General features: G+C 41.0%; 1 protein-coding gene across 1 annotated transcript in view; it reads left to right on the top strand.

The window, feature by feature from the left end:
- ZFYVE26 (zinc finger FYVE-type containing 26) overlaps positions 1-14,985 on the top strand; it is a 49,518-nt gene extending 34,533 nt beyond the window's left edge. Inside the window, exons 30-41 of the mRNA XM_082485301.1 lie at positions 2,787-2,908; positions 3,000-3,220; positions 3,882-4,029; positions 5,113-5,322; positions 6,176-6,391; positions 8,530-8,727; positions 9,028-9,230; positions 9,772-9,913; positions 10,477-10,536; positions 11,798-11,980; positions 13,429-13,473; positions 14,579-14,985. Coding sequence (XP_082341427.1) covers positions 2,787-2,908; positions 3,000-3,220; positions 3,882-4,029; positions 5,113-5,322; positions 6,176-6,391; positions 8,530-8,727; positions 9,028-9,230; positions 9,772-9,913; positions 10,477-10,536; positions 11,798-11,980; positions 13,429-13,473; positions 14,579-14,788 — 1,958 coding nt within the window. The 3' untranslated portion in view covers positions 14,789-14,985. The remainder of the gene's footprint in view (positions 1-2,786; positions 2,909-2,999; positions 3,221-3,881; positions 4,030-5,112; positions 5,323-6,175; positions 6,392-8,529; positions 8,728-9,027; positions 9,231-9,771; positions 9,914-10,476; positions 10,537-11,797; positions 11,981-13,428; positions 13,474-14,578) is intronic.
- The last annotated feature ends 1,740 nt before the right edge of the window (positions 14,986-16,725 follow it).

The raw sequence follows: 16,725 nt of genomic DNA, 5'->3' as shown, positions 1-16,725 counted from the left end.
TCCTATCACTTGTCACCAGGGAGAAGAGGTCAGCCCCCACCTCTCTACAACCTGCTTTCAGGTACTTGTAGAGAGCAATAAGGTCTCCCCTCAGCCTCCTTTTCTCCAGGCTAAACAACCCCAGTTTTCTCAGTTGTTCCTCATAAGACTTGTCCTCCAGACCCCTCACTAGCTTCGCTGCCCTTCTCTGGACACGATCCAACAAACACCTCAATGTCCTTCTTGTAGTGAGGGGCCCAAAACTGAACACAGTATTTGAGGTGGGGCCTCACCAGTGCCGAGTACAGGGGGACGATCACTTTCCTAGTCCTGCTGACCACACTATTCCTGATACAGGCTAGGATGCTGTTGGCCTTCTTGGCCACCTGGGCATGCTGCTGGCTCATATTCAGCTGGCTGTCCACCAACACCCCCAGGTCCTTTTCTGCCGGGCAGCTTTCGAGCTACTCCGCCCCAATCCTGTAGCGCTGCATGGGGTTGTTGTGACCCAAGTGTAGGACCCAGCACTTGGCCTTGTTGAACCTCATACCATTGGCGCCGGCCCATTCGTCCAGCCTGTCCAGATCCCTCTGTAGACCCATCCTACTCTCAAGCAGATCAACACTCCCGCCTAGCTTAGTGTCATCTGCAAACTTACTGAGGGTGTATTCAATCCCCTCATCCAGATCATTGATAAAGATATTAAAGAGAACAGGTCCCAGCACCAAGCCCTGGGGGACACCACTTGTGACCGAACACCAACTGGATTTAACTCCATTCACCATCGCTCTCTGGGCACGGCCATCCAGCCAGCTTTTACCCAGCGAAGAGTATACCTGTCCAGGCCATGAGCAGCCAGTTTCTCCAGGAGAATGCTGTGGAAACGGTGTCAAAAGCTTTGCAAAAATCCACGTAGATAACATCCACAGCTTTTCCCTCATCCATTAAGTCAGTGATAGGACGAGAGGAAATGGGTTCAAGTTATGTCAGGGCAGGTTTAGATTGGATATTAGGAAGCATTTTTTCACTGAAAGGGTTATTGAACACTGGAATAAGCTGCCCAGAGAGGTGGTGGATTCACCATCCCTGGAGGTGTTTAAGAAAAGGGTAGATGAGGTGCTTAGGGACATGGTTTAGAAGTGGTGGTGTTTTTATCAGGGTAGGTTAATGGTTGGACTTGATGATCTTAAAGGTTCCTTCCAACCTCACTAATTCTATGATTCTATGAATATGGGCTAGTAACTTCTCTTCAGTGCCTCAATTTCCACATCTAATATCATAACACTTCAGGAATAATAACAAAATTTAGTTGACTTTTTCTTTTACTGTGCTGTTTTTTCTCAGAAGGTATTTACTGTTTGTTGCTTAGTCTGGTGTTTGAGGTGATTCTGCAAAATTTTTCTGCACCGATGTGAAATTCTGGCAGACCAAAGCATAGTTATTTGAAGTGCTTATAGCAGTAACTAACATTTTTCCTTACTGGTCCCTTTTTAAGTATTATGGGCTATTTGAGCATTATTTTTCTTTGTACTGTTGACAGAAGTTTGTTTTACTGCTAACTTTGTTACAAGACTGAAACAGCTGAAATGCAGTTTCTGAGCTGCTACTTGTGGTTAGATCTTTCTCTGCTTGCAGCGCTGCTACACATCACTGGGCCCATATGATTCACTCAGTAGGAGTGAATAAGAACAGTATGGAAATCGTCAGATATAAGAGGGAAAGTGTTTTTTTTTTCTGCTTTTCTAACTTATCTGATGAGACTGCAAAGAAGGCTTATCAAATATTTTCAAGCCTGGTTTATTGTAATTATTCCAGTTTCCAGTTTAATTTAGAAATAGTGTTTTTCTTTTTTTGTTTTGTTCACCCTACTCAACACTGTAACGCACCTCTGTGAAATCTAGAACAGTGAATTTTGAGACTTTTTTAAAATTTTAAGTTTTCCCGGGGAAAAGAAGAAATTGATCAGGGAAAGAGTAGCAAATTTAACATTATTCTCCATTTTTTAGGATTGTAAGATTGGCCATTGTTTTCCTGCCAGGAACCAGAATCACAAGCTTGAGCATGAGAGGCCTTGTGCATTCTCAGCTGCACTCAGATGACAGACAATATTTGATTTGTAGCTATTCTGGGTTGCTAATTTCAAAACAGAAATTTCTTTAATCTGGAAGAAAGAAAAAGACTTTTCACAGAAATGAAATTTCTTGAATCATTTGATCAAAACTCCAATTTTCTGCAGTACTGAAAACTTAACATAAGGAGTTAGCTCATCTTTTTGCAGTCTTTTGTCTTAAAACTGCTGGACTATATGTTCAAATAACATGGATTCTAAAAAGAAGTTAAGTCAATTTACCTGTTTGTTTGTTTGGGTTTTTTTTACAACTGGTTCTTCAATGTCCCTTTTTAGCTGTAACCCACAGCTCTCATATTTCCACTTCCCTCTTGCTCAGAAATATTTTATAACTTGCCTGAGGGAAGGCTAAAGAGGGGACGTTGCTGTGCTTGGTGTCTGGTAGGATAAGAGTTGAATAATCATTTGAAGACATGTTACTGTAGCCAGGTTTTGATGACAGGGTGTTAGGGTGTTGGTAACAGCGAGAGTAAGATTAGGTACTGGCAGCCTGCTGAGGAATGGAAAAGTTTCTGTAATCTATGTGCTGGACATGTGATACTGTCAAGAAGTGGCACAATGAGAGGATTACAGATGACTGTTCTATGAGAGTATAAGAATACTCTGCATTATGTGTCCTTAGCCAGGTTTGTTGCTTCTTGCATGATGATTCTACCTGGTATTTTCTTTTTGGCTGCAGAAACTTCTAATAATGAATACTCCACAGTGGTGCGAATACCCAAGGCAACTGAGCTTGAATGGATTTTTACCCTGAATGAAGAGGAGAATGAAATTGTACGCAGTGAATTTTATTATGAACAGGTGAGGTCTGGAAGAAGAGAGTCCGATATAAGCAGTTCCTTGGAGAACTACCTCAATACCCATGTTTGTCTGTCTTTCCTCAAATTGTCAGGCTCCCAGCTCTTCCTTGTGTATTGCTATCCTTAGCCTGCACAGTGACAGCATAGTGTGTGGCCACCAACTGATAGAGCACTGCTGCAAGTTGTCCCAAGGGCTTACTAATCCTGAGGTGGATGCTGGTCTCCTTATGGACATCATGAAACAATTGCTCTTCAGTGCCAAAATGATGTTTGTAAAAGCTGGAAGGAGCCAGGATCTCGCACTCTGTGACAGGTGACTTATCAGGTGTTCACTAGGATGTATTGAGGTATTGTCAAGACCATTATTGTTTTTACTGGGAAGTGGAGGGTGGAAGAGTTGTTTTGTGATTATACTGTGAACATTTTAAACAAGAAAAGAAGTTCATAATGTAAGAATAATGTAAGAGTTCAAATAGTAGAAATTCAAGTAATATGACTACATAATAATTAACGATAAAATCCTCAGAGTAGGGAGAAATTATTCACAAAGACAGGGGTAAATATTTTACTTTTGTTATTGTGTATCTGCTTTCAATCTGTATTTCAATATAGGATTTTAAACCTGCACTTCCCGAGAATGAGTATATTGCACTTTCCTCGAGTTTTGTCCTACAGATCTTAAGGTGGCAGGTTCAATATATAAATTTTACATGTACTGTTTTGATTTGGTAACATATAGCTGGTGTCTGCTATCAGCATATGCCAGTGTTCCACTGAATGTGGCAAAAAGCCTAATAAAAAGTAGTCTGAATAGGATAGTACAATGGATAGAGAAACCTGCTATACTGGTAATTAGGAACCACTGTTCTAAAAGTTGTCTTTGACATAAAGTTCTTTAAGTGTATGATAGTAGTGGAAGTGTGTGATAATAGTGGAAGTGTATGTATTTGTTTAACCTCTTTGTTTTCTCCTAGCTACATCAGCAAAGTGGATGTGTTGAATATTTTGGTTGCTGCTGCATACCGTCCAATCCCATCTTTGCATCAGATTCTTCTCCCTGCAGCAGTAACAAGATTAAGAAATCGGCTTCTGGAAGCAGAATACTATCAACTAGCTATAGAGGTAATGACAACAGAGGGATGTCAGTGTTCATAATGCTTCTGTAGTGGCTTTTGTTTTTCTCCCTCCTGAGTTCAGATGCATGTGATGTGTGAAATGGACAAGACTTAAACAGTCACAAACTGGGGTTAAGTTTTTAAACAGGGAATAAATGATTTTCTGTACACTGGAAAAAAATTTCAGAGAAGGAAAAGTCCTTCTGCTGTGGAGCAGTCTGCTGAAGGGAAGGCTAGGGGCCTTGTTTCCCAGTACAATTAAAATTGGAATGGACTAACTGCAAGAAAACCATTAAACAGAGTAGTCTTGCATCCAGTAGAAGGGCTGAGACATCCGTTGTGGCAGGACTTTATCTGAAGCTTGTATGTTTGATTTCATTTGTCTGTAATCCCACAGCAATTAGTAAGGCACTTTTCCCGAGCGTTTACTTGGAAATCAGCAATGGTGGCAAATCTACCTATTGGAACTCATCTGGTGTGGTTTATCATCTTCTGTCTTCCTGCTCCCACAATTTCATAATCCTCTGGTTTATGGCATTGCAGTTTAAGAATAGGATTATGGATTAGGATTTTTAAGGGGTAATAAACAGCAGCCATTTGAATAAAAACAGTCCATGTTTAAAGGCAGCTGGTCTACTAAAGAAAATCAGGAACAAATTTGATCAGCAAAGTTATGTGAAATAAAACATTTCCTGGCAGCTTGTGAAGTATCTTCTGTTGCTTTTTTTTTTTTTTAACCCACAAACCTGATGAATTCTGCTCTGTAAAAATCATCTACTTTAGAAAAGCGGGTGTGAAAATGTCCTGAGTTTTAAAACTGCTGAACTGAAATTTCCCAGATAAACAGTTGCTTAAACTTTTACAATAAAAAATACTTCTGCATTTGGAGGTCATGGGTGTTTTGGTAGCTGGCATTTTGTGCCAGTAATACAGAAATAATCGACATGGGATTTTGTGTTGTGTTTTGTTTTTAATGGGAAATGTGCTCTAGGAAGTGAAAGGTCACAGTCACAGACTGTGTGATAAGCCAGTTTTCCTGTTTTCTGTATCAGGACTGTGGTGCAATATTAACAAACAATTTTGAATTTAGGTTTCTACAAAATCTGGGCTGGATCCAGGTGGAGCATGGCATGCCTGGGGCATGGCTTGCCTTAAAGCTGGAAATTTAAGTTCAGCAAGAGAGAAGTTTAACCGATGTTTAAAGCCACCTATGGATCTAAACCAGCTGAATCATGGTTCAAGGCTGGTCCAGGATGTGATACAGTACCTGGAGTCCACAGTGAAGCCCATACTCATTGCAGTAAGTCTTCTGTCTGTCTGTTCTGAAGGGCTATAGTAAAGCCAAGCAATGACGTCTTGATACGCATCATATAGCAATGCATGCTACAATATCAAGTGTTTTTTCCTCCTTTTGTCATGATTGTATATTGCAAACTGAATACTGTTGAGAAATTTGTTAGCTGTTTCTTCTCAGTGAATTGGTGGCTGATAATCAGATCATGGGATTTTATAGTAATTTGGGGCATACTTAGTGGAGGTGAAAGAAGCTGTACTGGTTAACGTGTTATTACTACAGTCTGAGGAAACTAAACTCAATCCCAACAATATGTTGTTTTGCTGTGGTGATGCTGTTTTTCTACTGAAACTCGGATAACTGCAGGAATTCAAAGAATAATTTACAAATGCTGTCCCACTTCTCTTTCCTTGTCAAAAAGCACTATTACGTGGTTTGGGATTAGGTCTGGAAGTTCTGATTAGGTACCAAAAATGACTTTTAGTACTAAGTAACTGCAGAATTAGTGATAAAGACCTCTTAGTAGTACATATTTTAGGAGAATAAAAAAGCCTGTTTGAACTAGGTTATTGAAGTAGCTGTTGACAGTGGAATTGTGTTTAAATAAATAAGCCTAAGCCTCTCGCCTGTCCCTGGGAACAGCCATGCTAGCTACAGCAACATTCAGCACCTCTGTTGATAGCAGGGTTCCAATCTAGTGTTTATAAAAAGCATGACTGAATTCTCACCCCTCTAAAGCGATACCTATTTTAAAAACAACAATAACAGAAATGTTTCAGGGCTGAGTGACTAGATCTAACTGAAAAGAAAGTTTTCCTCTTACTCGTCACCTATAATTGATTCTCTGTTTTAATGGCAGGATGATGATTACTTTGCCACATTGAGGGAACTTGAAGCAACACTGAGAACAAGAAGTCTGTCTCTGGAGATGATGTGTGAGGGGAAGATTCAACACAACAGCTACTATCAAGAGTGCTTGTTCTATTTACATAGTTATGGCACTAATCTGGCAATAATAAGCTTTTACATGAGGCATGACTGTATGAGAGAAGCACTGCTTCATTTGTTAAATAAGGTGAGTAATCTAATTTGCCATCACCTAAGTTGAAATTTGAAAAATAGTGAAGAGAACGTCAAGGCTAGTCTAAGATGGCAGTGAGCATCATGCACTATTCTGGGTGTTTTTCTGCACAGGAATTTTCTGAGGTTCTAAATGTTGTTATATGAACTATCCGGTGACCAACAAGCATTCAGTGACATGAAAAAGTAACTTTGATCTTTACATCTCGGATTTAATCTTTCTTCTCTATTGTGTTGAAACAGTGGCTTCTAGAGAAGAGAAAGTGCTTTATCTTTTTTTAGTAGAGGTCCTGGATCAACAGCGCTTTGTCCTTTTTCTAGAAAGCTGAAAATCTGACACTATTGTCATACAGTTCAGAAGAGACAAGGAAAATTTTGAATTCCAACGTGCCGATGATGCTAGACACCTCACTCTCTATCACAGTGGCTCTGTCTCTTGGTATTGTTTGTTGAATCAGACACCCACGTTTGCACTTCTGTAACCGTTAGGAATACAAGGGAATACAGGATCATGTCCCAGAGGACAGAAATCTAGGGAAGCCAAAAAATGATTTCCAGTTCTTACTTGGGAAAACTGCATAATATAGGAGGGCTTAAGAATGTCTGGAGAAAACAGTTCTGTTGGTGCTAAATTACAATTAAACCAAGAAATTATTCCAGCAACGTTCTCACTAACTCATTAAGGGTGCTTCTTAGGAGGTGTGGAGGAGATGTGAACCCATTCCATCTCACCAGCTTGAAAGCTGATATATGTGTGTGGAGGGGTTGTTTTCTTTTTTAAGTTTCTGTGCTTATGTTTGATTTACTGGTTATTTTTTTTTAATTATTATTATTTGAAATAATTCTTAGTGAGAATGTACAACTTGAAACACCAATTTACATTATCTTCAGTCTGCTTATGAGATTTATTAATAAGAAAATTAAGTTGTCTTATCAGCTCTGCCTTCTCATTGTATCATCAGTCATTCTAAGCTCATATACTCATCTGCATATTAAATTTGCTTTTCAAATGTGACCTTTGTATCAGTTTAAATTTGCCTTTAAAGAAAAGCTGCATATTTTTGCATTGTTGGTGAAATAATTTCTCTAGTTAAGTAGCAGACTTTGAAAATACTCTAAACCTTTCACACCAAATTGTATGTCTAGACAAGAAGACTGGTGGTGATCATGCAAACTGCAGAGGAAGGTTTGTTACCTTAAAGCTTTAAGGTACTAGGCTTCTGATGAAACATTTTGCAGTTCGTTGTTTGGAAACATTTTATGTATACAGGCTTTGTAGTTTATATCTTACTCTGATATTTAAAAAAATAATAAAAATATTCCACATGATGTCTTTAAAATCTTTGTGTAGACCACGTTGTCACACATGTTTCTTTTCATAGTAACATTAATATGTGAGGCTGCATTTGTGAGACCATAGTTGGGAAGTCAAAGCAAGTAAATATCCCCGTCGGCTAACTACTTGTGAGGTTTCGTCTGAACTACTGTGCCCAGTTTTGGCTTCCCTAGTACAAAACAGACATTGTCAAAGTGGAGCAGGTCTAATGGAAGGCCACCAAAGTGGCGAGGGGCCTGAAGGACATGATATATGAGGGGAGTGATAGAGCTAGGTTTTTCCAGTTTCAGGAAGAGAAGACAAAAGGCAATCTATGTGCCATTTTCAGCTACCAAGTGGGTAATTATAGGGAAGATAGAGCCAGGCTTATCTCACATGTGCACAGTAAAAGGGTAAGAGACGACGGACACAATTTGGAGCAAGAGAAATTCCAACTGGATATAAGGAAATGTTTTGGGGTTTTTTTTTTTTTGCAGTGAGGATATTTAGACATGGGAGCTGGGCCCCAGAGAGGTTGTTGAATCACCCTACTCATACTCAGAACTTGACTGGACAGACCCAGCAGTGTGACCTAACTTGAAAGCCATTCTTTGAACGAAATGACCTCTGGAGATCCCTTCCAACCTAAATTATTTATTCATTTTATTATCTCTGTCACTTAATACTCCTTTACGTTATATAAGGAAGTGTCCTGGTTTGAGGTAAAACAGAACAGAATTTTCTGTTCAGTAATTTTTACTGAAAATTAACAAGCCACAGTGACTTTGCTTCAAGCTACCTTTCTGATGTTTGTTTAGGAATCCCCATCGGAAGTGTTCATTGAAGGGATCTTCATTCCAAGTTATGAAAGTGGAAAACTGCATATGTTGGAGAACTTGCTGGAAACCATTGATCCAGGATTGGAGAGCTGGGGAGTCTACTTGATTGCAGCCTGCAAATACTTGCAGAGAAAGAACTACTACCATATTCTGTATGAGCTGCAGCAGTTCATGAAGGTAAGATGAGGGTCAGTGCCCTCTCTTAGTGAAGTGTTGAATACTGTCGGACTTTTGGTTATTTACTTTGGTGTAAATCTGCATGATGGACAAGTATATTTTTGCTACTGTCCAATCCTTAAAAACAGGCCTGAGCCTGACTGAAGCTGACTTGCTATGCATTTGTCATGGATCTGTTGCATTTCAGTAGCTTAACTACTCTTTTAAAGAAAATACAGCATTGCCTGCTTTGTGTGAGCACAACAGTTAGTGAAGGTTGTGTACTTTGCTCCATCTCAGTGTTCAGTATATTTCTTCTAGGATCACGTTCGTGCTGCCATGACCTGCATTAGATTTTTCACTCATGGGGCAAAGTCTTACACTGAACTGGGAGGCAGACAGACATGGCTTCTGAAGATCAAGGACCATCTTAAAGTCTATCTGCAGGAGGTCTCAAGAAGTTCAGGAAGGAAAAAAATGGCATTCACTTTTCGGAAGAAAATGTCTGCTACAGATGTGTCGAGGTATCTATAAACAAGAAGATAAGTTACAGGAAAGGGGAAATTCTTACTGGGGTTAACTCACAACATTCAACTATGTACAAGTTATAAGTGCCAGATATAACTCGGTCCCTGTATTCAAGAGTTGAAGTGTAAATTTAGCCAGATCTCTCTTGTCCTTGGGCTTTTATATCTTGGTTTTCTTAGGGGCTTTTTTCTTTCGTTTTTTAGGCTAAACTCTAACTTAAAGGCGGAGGGGGTGTATGTGATGAGGTGGAAAAGAGGGAGCAGATATTTATTTGGGATCCAGATTCTCTGGCTCACTTTGAAATAATGTGAACAAGTGTTCACCTTCAGCTTGTGATGTTTAAGCGCACAGATCTGAAAAGTATCTCATTGCCGCAGACTTGACTACACAAAAGATAAAGTCAAAAAGTAACTAAAATAATTATTGTTTGAAATATGTCTTATTTTGAAATGTGTTCAAGAAATTAGTAAGTTCACACAAATAAAAATTGACATTTTCTCTATTTCAAAATAAACTCAGAATTTTTCCTCTGTCTAGGCACATCAGTACAGTTGATCTGCAGATGGAAGTAACAAAGTTCCTGCACCGATGTGAGAGCTCAGGAACTTCTCAAATGACAGGGTCTTCCTTGCCCACACTTTTTGGAAACAATAACATGAAAATGGATGTTGCTTGCAAGGTACTTACTGCTATTTCAAACACAGCTCTATTTTTAGTCAACAATACTAACTTGATACACAGGTTGAAACATTTGATGGTTGGAGCAGGTCTTGTATTTTTCATGGGCAGGTTACTTGTGCATGTATGCAACCTACCATTTATGAAAAACTAATGTTTGTTTTCCTTCAACGTAGGAAACGTTTCCTTCTCCACACATGAGAACTTGGAGCTTCTCTCCTCAAAGTTCAAACTTGCAGAGGCAAAGAATCCCAAATACAAAGACTAATGTGCCTTTTGACTATATGTCCTATTGGGTTTTGAAGCAAGGCAAATACTGCTATTATTCTAACCCTTCTTAACTTCAGCTCAGCTCCATCTGTAACTTGCCCAGTGTCCCACAGGGGATCAGTGTGTGACAATAAACCCTGTATTTGCGCTGCTTGTTAGGGTGGTGCTGTTTTCTGTTGAAGTAATGTATTGTCTTTTGGCCTCTGGGCAAAATCTGGAAATGCATTATTATTTAACAGTATGTAATGAAAAAGGAATGTGCATCCTCAAATTTGTCTATGCCTCTCTCTTAAGGTCATGTTGGAAGGCAAAAACATTGAGGAGGGATTTGGGATTGCATTTAGAGTCCTCCAGGTATGGAAAAACTTGATATAACAAACACTATTATTACAAAAGAAACGCCTGCGAGCAGCAGTTGTTTAAGCAGTGAACTTTCTTGCAAAATGTTTTTTAATCCCCACAAGAGAAAATCTCTTTTGAGAAAAGTTACTGGGTCAAGTCTTAAATTTCTGTGTATTTGGAGGAAACTTGGTAAGGAAATGAAGATACTGCTTCACTAGGATGCTTCCAAGCTAATTGGGTCCTACAGAGGAACAAAGTACAGCTTTTCCTTTGCTGTGCACCTCGTTCAGTGACTTAACTCTGGCAAACCACAATCAGAGATGTGAGTACAGAGCTCTGATTTAGTAGCTCTCTGCAGTTCATGGTAGCCATGCAAGCCTGAATAAATAAGGCCAGGGCTATCTCTGTGTTATTCCTCTGGCTGAGAGAGCAAAGCTAATTAACTGGAAACTTTTTCTGGAGACTTCTCCTTCCTCATGTCTGTGTAGAAGCTGAGGTGCTTATCAGTCAGCATAGCTCATGTCTCCAGACTTTTCTGTGTGTTTCTCATCCTTATATTAGGAGCTGCTAAAAGATACTGCTTCAAGCAGTGCAGTTTGCAGTTGCCTCCTGTCTGGGACAGAGGGTATAGCAGGGCCACTTCTGGACAGAGGTGGCACACTGAAAGAATATCTGTGGATATGGCAGGCCCTGCTCCTTCTTTTCTATAGTGAATAGTGGGATTCACTATCCCCCAGTAAAAATGGAGCAGCAAACCCAGCTGCCTAGAATCACTTCTGTTCCCTTCCTGTCTTTGTTTTTCTTGCCTTATTCGTGGCAGGATGAGTCTGCAGCTTTTATTATCTCTTTGTTCATATGGGAGGTGTGTGATGCTCAGTTGCCTACTGTTTCTTGGGTTACAGAAAAGGTGGCTGCTGGTGGGGTGGCTGGAGGAATACAGTGGAAGCTTTCTAAGTGAGGGAGAGGTAGGTAGGATAAGATCTTTTGCCAGGAGAAATAAAACCGATTTTTGCCACCCCTGAAAAAGGGGTGGTAACAGTGCTCTTGTTCTTGAGCAAAATTGAGTTTTACCAGTCTGATTATAGAAAACCTTTGAGCCAGCCCTGAGCAGTGGTGACTGGGAAAATCAGAGGCCCCCAAAACAGCTTTGACTTTTTGGAGCATGGTGTGATATTTTATTCTGAGGAGAGATTGTCTCAGTTGTATAGACTCCCTGTGAGAAAACCTGCTGAGAACATTTAACATGTTGCTCTGATGTTCCAACTACCTCTAGGACTTCCAGCTGGAGGCTACAGAAGTGTACAGCAAAGTGGCCAAGCAGCTGGTGAAGCAGCAGAAGTACAGTGAGATCCGGCAGCTCCTCAAGTGTGTCAATGAGTCTGGAGTTGCAGCCAAAAATGATGGGGATAATATTATCCTGAACTGTCTAAATGAGTTCAAGAACATTCCTGCTGAGGTAATTCCATTCTGCATTGTGTCCTTTTCAAAGTAAAATCACAGAATCATAGGATGGTTTGAGCTGGAAGGGACCTTAAAGATCATCAAGTTCCAACCCCCCTGCCATGGGCAGGGACACCTTCCACTAGACCAGGTTACTCAGAGCCCCATCCAGCCTGGCCTTGAATGCTTCCAGGTATGGGGCCTCCACAACTTCTCTGGGCAACCAATTCCAGTGTACTCACCACCCGCAGAGTGAAGAATTTCTTCCTAATATCTAAATCCACCCTCTTTCAGTTTAAAACTGTTACCCCTTGTCCTATCACTACACTCCCTGATAAAGACTCCCTCCCCAGCTCTCCTGTAGAGGCCCCCTTTAGGTACTGGGAGACTGCTATAAGGTCTCCCCTGGAGCCTCCTCTTCTCCAGGCTGAACAGCCTTTCTCAGTCTATTTTTCATAGGAGAGGTGCTCCAGCCCTCTGATCGTCTTTGTGGCCCTCCTCTGGACTTGCTCTAACCAGTCCATGTCCTTCTTATGCTGGGGGCCCCGGAGCTGGATGCAGTACTCCAGGTGGGGTCTCACCAGAGCGGAACAGAGGGGCAGAATCACCTCCCTCGACCTGCTGGCCACACTTCTTTTGATGCAGCCCAGGATACAGTGGGCTTTCTGAGCTGCAAGCACACATTGCCGGCTTATGTTGAGCTTCTAATCCACCAACACTCCCAAGTCCTTCCCCTCAGGGCTGCTCTCAATCCGTTCTCTGCCCAGCCTGTGTTTGTGCTTGGGATTTCCCCAACCCACATGCAGGAGGTATGTGCAATACAGGCTGCAGGGAAACCATCCTGTTGTGCCTGTGCTGCTCTTCTAGTGAGTCCTGGCTCTGTGCTGCATGCATTGTTTAAAGGTGGGAGTGTGTGGTTTGCCTTATGCTAGTTACTCTGAGAGGAAACAATAGGTAGCTGTGGCATACTCCTACCCTGCACTTCCCAAATGATTACCTACAATGGGGAGAGAACCTTTGCTTCATGGGATCTTGCCAAATGCTCCTGATTGTGGTAGGAGATTTTCCCTTCAGTGAAGCTTTCCTGGCCAACACAGAGGATGTGTGGAGGCATAAACCTCCTGCCTCCCATAGGAAACAATTTTAAGATTCCCGTTGCCTACCACTGTCTTTTCCATCCCAGTGAAGGAGGGAGGTGCCCTCTATGATCAGGCTAGGGGACAAGAGACTAACCTCAAAGCATTCTCTAGGGGTACCTCACTGATATGGCAGGCAGGAGAAGCTGTGGTGAAGGGAAGAATTGGACTTTGTATTTTCTACATGTCCAGCATTGGCGGTTGGGAGGATGTAACCATCTAGCTGTGATCTCAGCAGCCCTTCTTCTATGCAGGTATCCCTGATGGGGTAAATGTTTGCAAACTGTAGTCACTAAATCTGAACACCTTTTCCCTTCTTTGGATACAGGATCTGGATAATCTGATTCAGGATATGGACAGTGATGAAAACAAGGTAAGTAAAAGTACAGTAGAGGAACTCCTTTAGCAAGAGCTAAACAGCCTAGTCTTGGTCTGCAGGCTACGTGCTTTCTTTCATCATCTTTTCTCTCAACCTCACTCAGGCCAAAGTTTTGAAGGCCACTTGCTAGATTGTAGAAATCACAGGGAATTCCTCAAGGCTGTGGTGTTTGTGACTGTAGAGCTGTGACATGAAGGTAGTGATTGATGTTATCCCTATTGGTTGCTTGATAGTCCTCAGAGTGAGGGCCAGGCATTCGTTATAGTGGGAGGAAAAGTATTTCAGAGAGGCTTATTGGTGGGTTTGTTGGTTTTGTTATCCAACTTTTCACATAGGTGCGTGTAAGTTTCCAGTAATGGCAGACAGCTGATGAGGATCAACATACTTCCGAGATCATAATTTCAGTTTACTCTTTCAGGATTAGCCTATTTCTATTGTGATTGAGAGTTAAATGATAAAACTACTCCAATTCTGATATACTATTTTCTTAGAGAAAGCGAGGCCTAAACTACTTGGTTTCTTTGTTAGCTTTCATACCAGCCTGACAAGCCACGGGAGAATCACAGATAAGCACGTGAAGCCTAGATGCGTGTTTATAGATGAAGAGGCTGTGGCTTGGAGTTTGTGGATTGTCATAGATCCTGAGTGGCATAGATGGGAATAAAATCTTAAGATTTGTGCCTCTCCTCTGTCCTGCTCCAACAGACAAACTCAGTGTTTTATATGGATTGAAAAATGGGCTTTTCACTCTGCCTTTATATAAGGTTTACCACTGAAAGATGTGAGTTGTTCTAGAAGCAGCAATGGAAGAAAATTACTTTGCTGAGGATATGGTAACAATGCACAAGATACGATTCCTGATGTTGATTTCATGGTGATATTCTAAAGGAGTTTCCACAAGAGACATACTTAATAAAATGCAGCTGTCTCTTCATCTTTTACATTGCTATCTACTCCATGCCATGCTCTGCTTCATAATGTGCTGCTACTGCCTTGTACACCAGGCTTCTGAACTGGGTATTTCCAATGACTCCTTAAGCTTGTGCTGTTCGTTTACTACAGCTTTCTAACCAACTTCTGCCTGCCTTTTCTGCTTCAGATCCAGGCCTATGTGATGTGCAACAAGTTGCGTTCTGCCTATCTAGTCTCGGTGCGACAGGAGAAGACCAGAGCAGTGCAGCTAGTCCAGCATGTGCGACAGCTGGCTGAGAACAGCGGAGATGATGTTGTGAAGGCCATCTGTGCCCAATGGCTCTCAGTCCACCAGCCCAAAATGAGAAATCGGCTTCCCCAGGGCACTAGGAAGTAATAAGTAACTGACATTCTCCATCAGACAGAAGAAGTCTTCAAGACAGCTTAAAGGCATGTGATTCAGCAATCTCTTGGTAAAATGGAAGTCTCTTGACTGATGTTGGTGGCAAATGGATGCTGCTAATGTGCCTCTGGTGAAAGGAAGGGAACTAAGTTACAAGTGCCAGTCCTGTATTTTGACAAACAGTCACTACCTCAGGGTGTTTTTTGGCTATCTTTTTGATGGGGGGGAGGGGGGCAGTTTCAAACTGAACAAGCAAGTTCAGGTGTGTGGAAGAGAGCACTTCTGTTTCTGATTTGGGTTTTTTTGTTGTTGTTCGTTTGTTGTTTTTTTTTGGGTTTTTTTTTTATGGTTGGTTGGTTGGTTTTGGAAGGCACTGAACTTTATTGTATGTTTTATTTTTAAACCAGAAAACCTATAGAGGACAGAAAAATCTCATCAACTCAATGTAGCCTAGAGTATAAAACATTTTGTGATTATGGGTTTCCTGTAAACTTTTTCAAGATTGGAGAGATCTTCTTTTACAAAGACTGCAATTCAGAGATTTTTTTTTTAAGCCTCTATACAAATCATTGCTACTTTTTTTTTTCCTCCCCACTAGTATAATGTGCCCCATTTCTTTAGGTTGTTTGAAAAGGTAGGAACCAATTCATGCCAGATTTCTACTTACCAGTCACACTGTATGATGTGTGCCATACATACAGCATTTGAGCCCTTACTAGGTGGATGAAGTTATAAAGGACATATCCTGTAAGGGGAGTACAAAGGGAAAATAATCTTTTAAAATAGTTGAAAAATCATGTACCTCTTTCTTTGGCACAGTAATACGCAATAAATTGTTTCAATGCAGCATTATCACTGAACAGTTGCCAGTAAACTTCCACAGTTTTTCATCAGGTATAGCAGACGATATGGCTAGAGCAAGCTGTGGTAAAACTCATCAGGCAGTCTGTATCCCTGTCACACAAGGATTATTTATTTGTTTCTTACCAGAATAATCTGTCCCTGTGAGGTACAATAGAACACCAGACTGAATTCTTATTGATCAGACATACTGTATAGACTATAGTGACAGGCTTTGCTCTGGTAGTGTCAGGTTAACTCAGTTTTATGAAAAAACAGGAATCTGTGTAATGGCTGTGTTCGTGGATGCTGAAAAAAGCAGCTGCTTCTCTGCAGCTGTGACTGGGATATGAGAAATGGGCAGAAGAAAAGTAGGCAGTAGTAGGACCTTCAAAAAAGAAATAACAAAACATGGCACTCCACAAGAGTTTGTGTTTTCTGTTTACGTGTATTTCAGCACAAGAGGTAGGAAAACTAGTTCACTTTTTTTGTTAAAAAGTTTAGTTGTTTACTTCAAAAGAAACAGCAGGTTTTTGGAAGTGTAATGTAACTGTAAATAGTTGTAGTACATAAAATAATTGACACTCTCAAAGAGTTTTGCACTATCCCCAAGCTCACTTCAGTGACAGAAGAGACTTCTGTAGTATTGGAAAGGACTTGGTCCCTCTCCTTTAGTGTTTCATGAGCAGTGCTCAACTGACACAAAACACCTCTCCTGGAGTTGCTGCACTCACTAGAGCAGGGCTAGAAATGTCTCGGAGCTAAGCGGTCAGAAATGACCACATTTAGCTTTCAGAATCTCCTGACCACAGATTTGCATTATCTCATTAGTGGGCAGTACTAATGAAAGCTGCTTTTGTTTTCTTTGCCAGACTGACCTAGCTTTCCATCAGATTACAGCTGTTAGGCTAATCCTAAAACGTGACACTATCCGTGTCTTCGATCATTTCAAAATCTCTAATTATGGGGAGGAGGTTTTACTGTTTCTGGGTATCGAGATCTGCATTGCTGTAACACCTACTTTTCTGCTCCAGTTCCTTCAGCTGTATAGAGAACAGAGTGGAGTTTGCTGTGCAGACCAGTCAGTTCCG

The sequence above is a fragment of the Vanellus vanellus genome (assembly GCF_965231255.1).
Source record: "Vanellus vanellus genome assembly, chromosome: 6".
NCBI classification, from domain to species: Eukaryota; Metazoa; Chordata; class Aves; order Charadriiformes; family Charadriidae; genus Vanellus; species Vanellus vanellus.
Note: the sequence above shows the minus strand (reverse complement) of the source record. Positions and strands in the feature narration are given on the sequence as shown.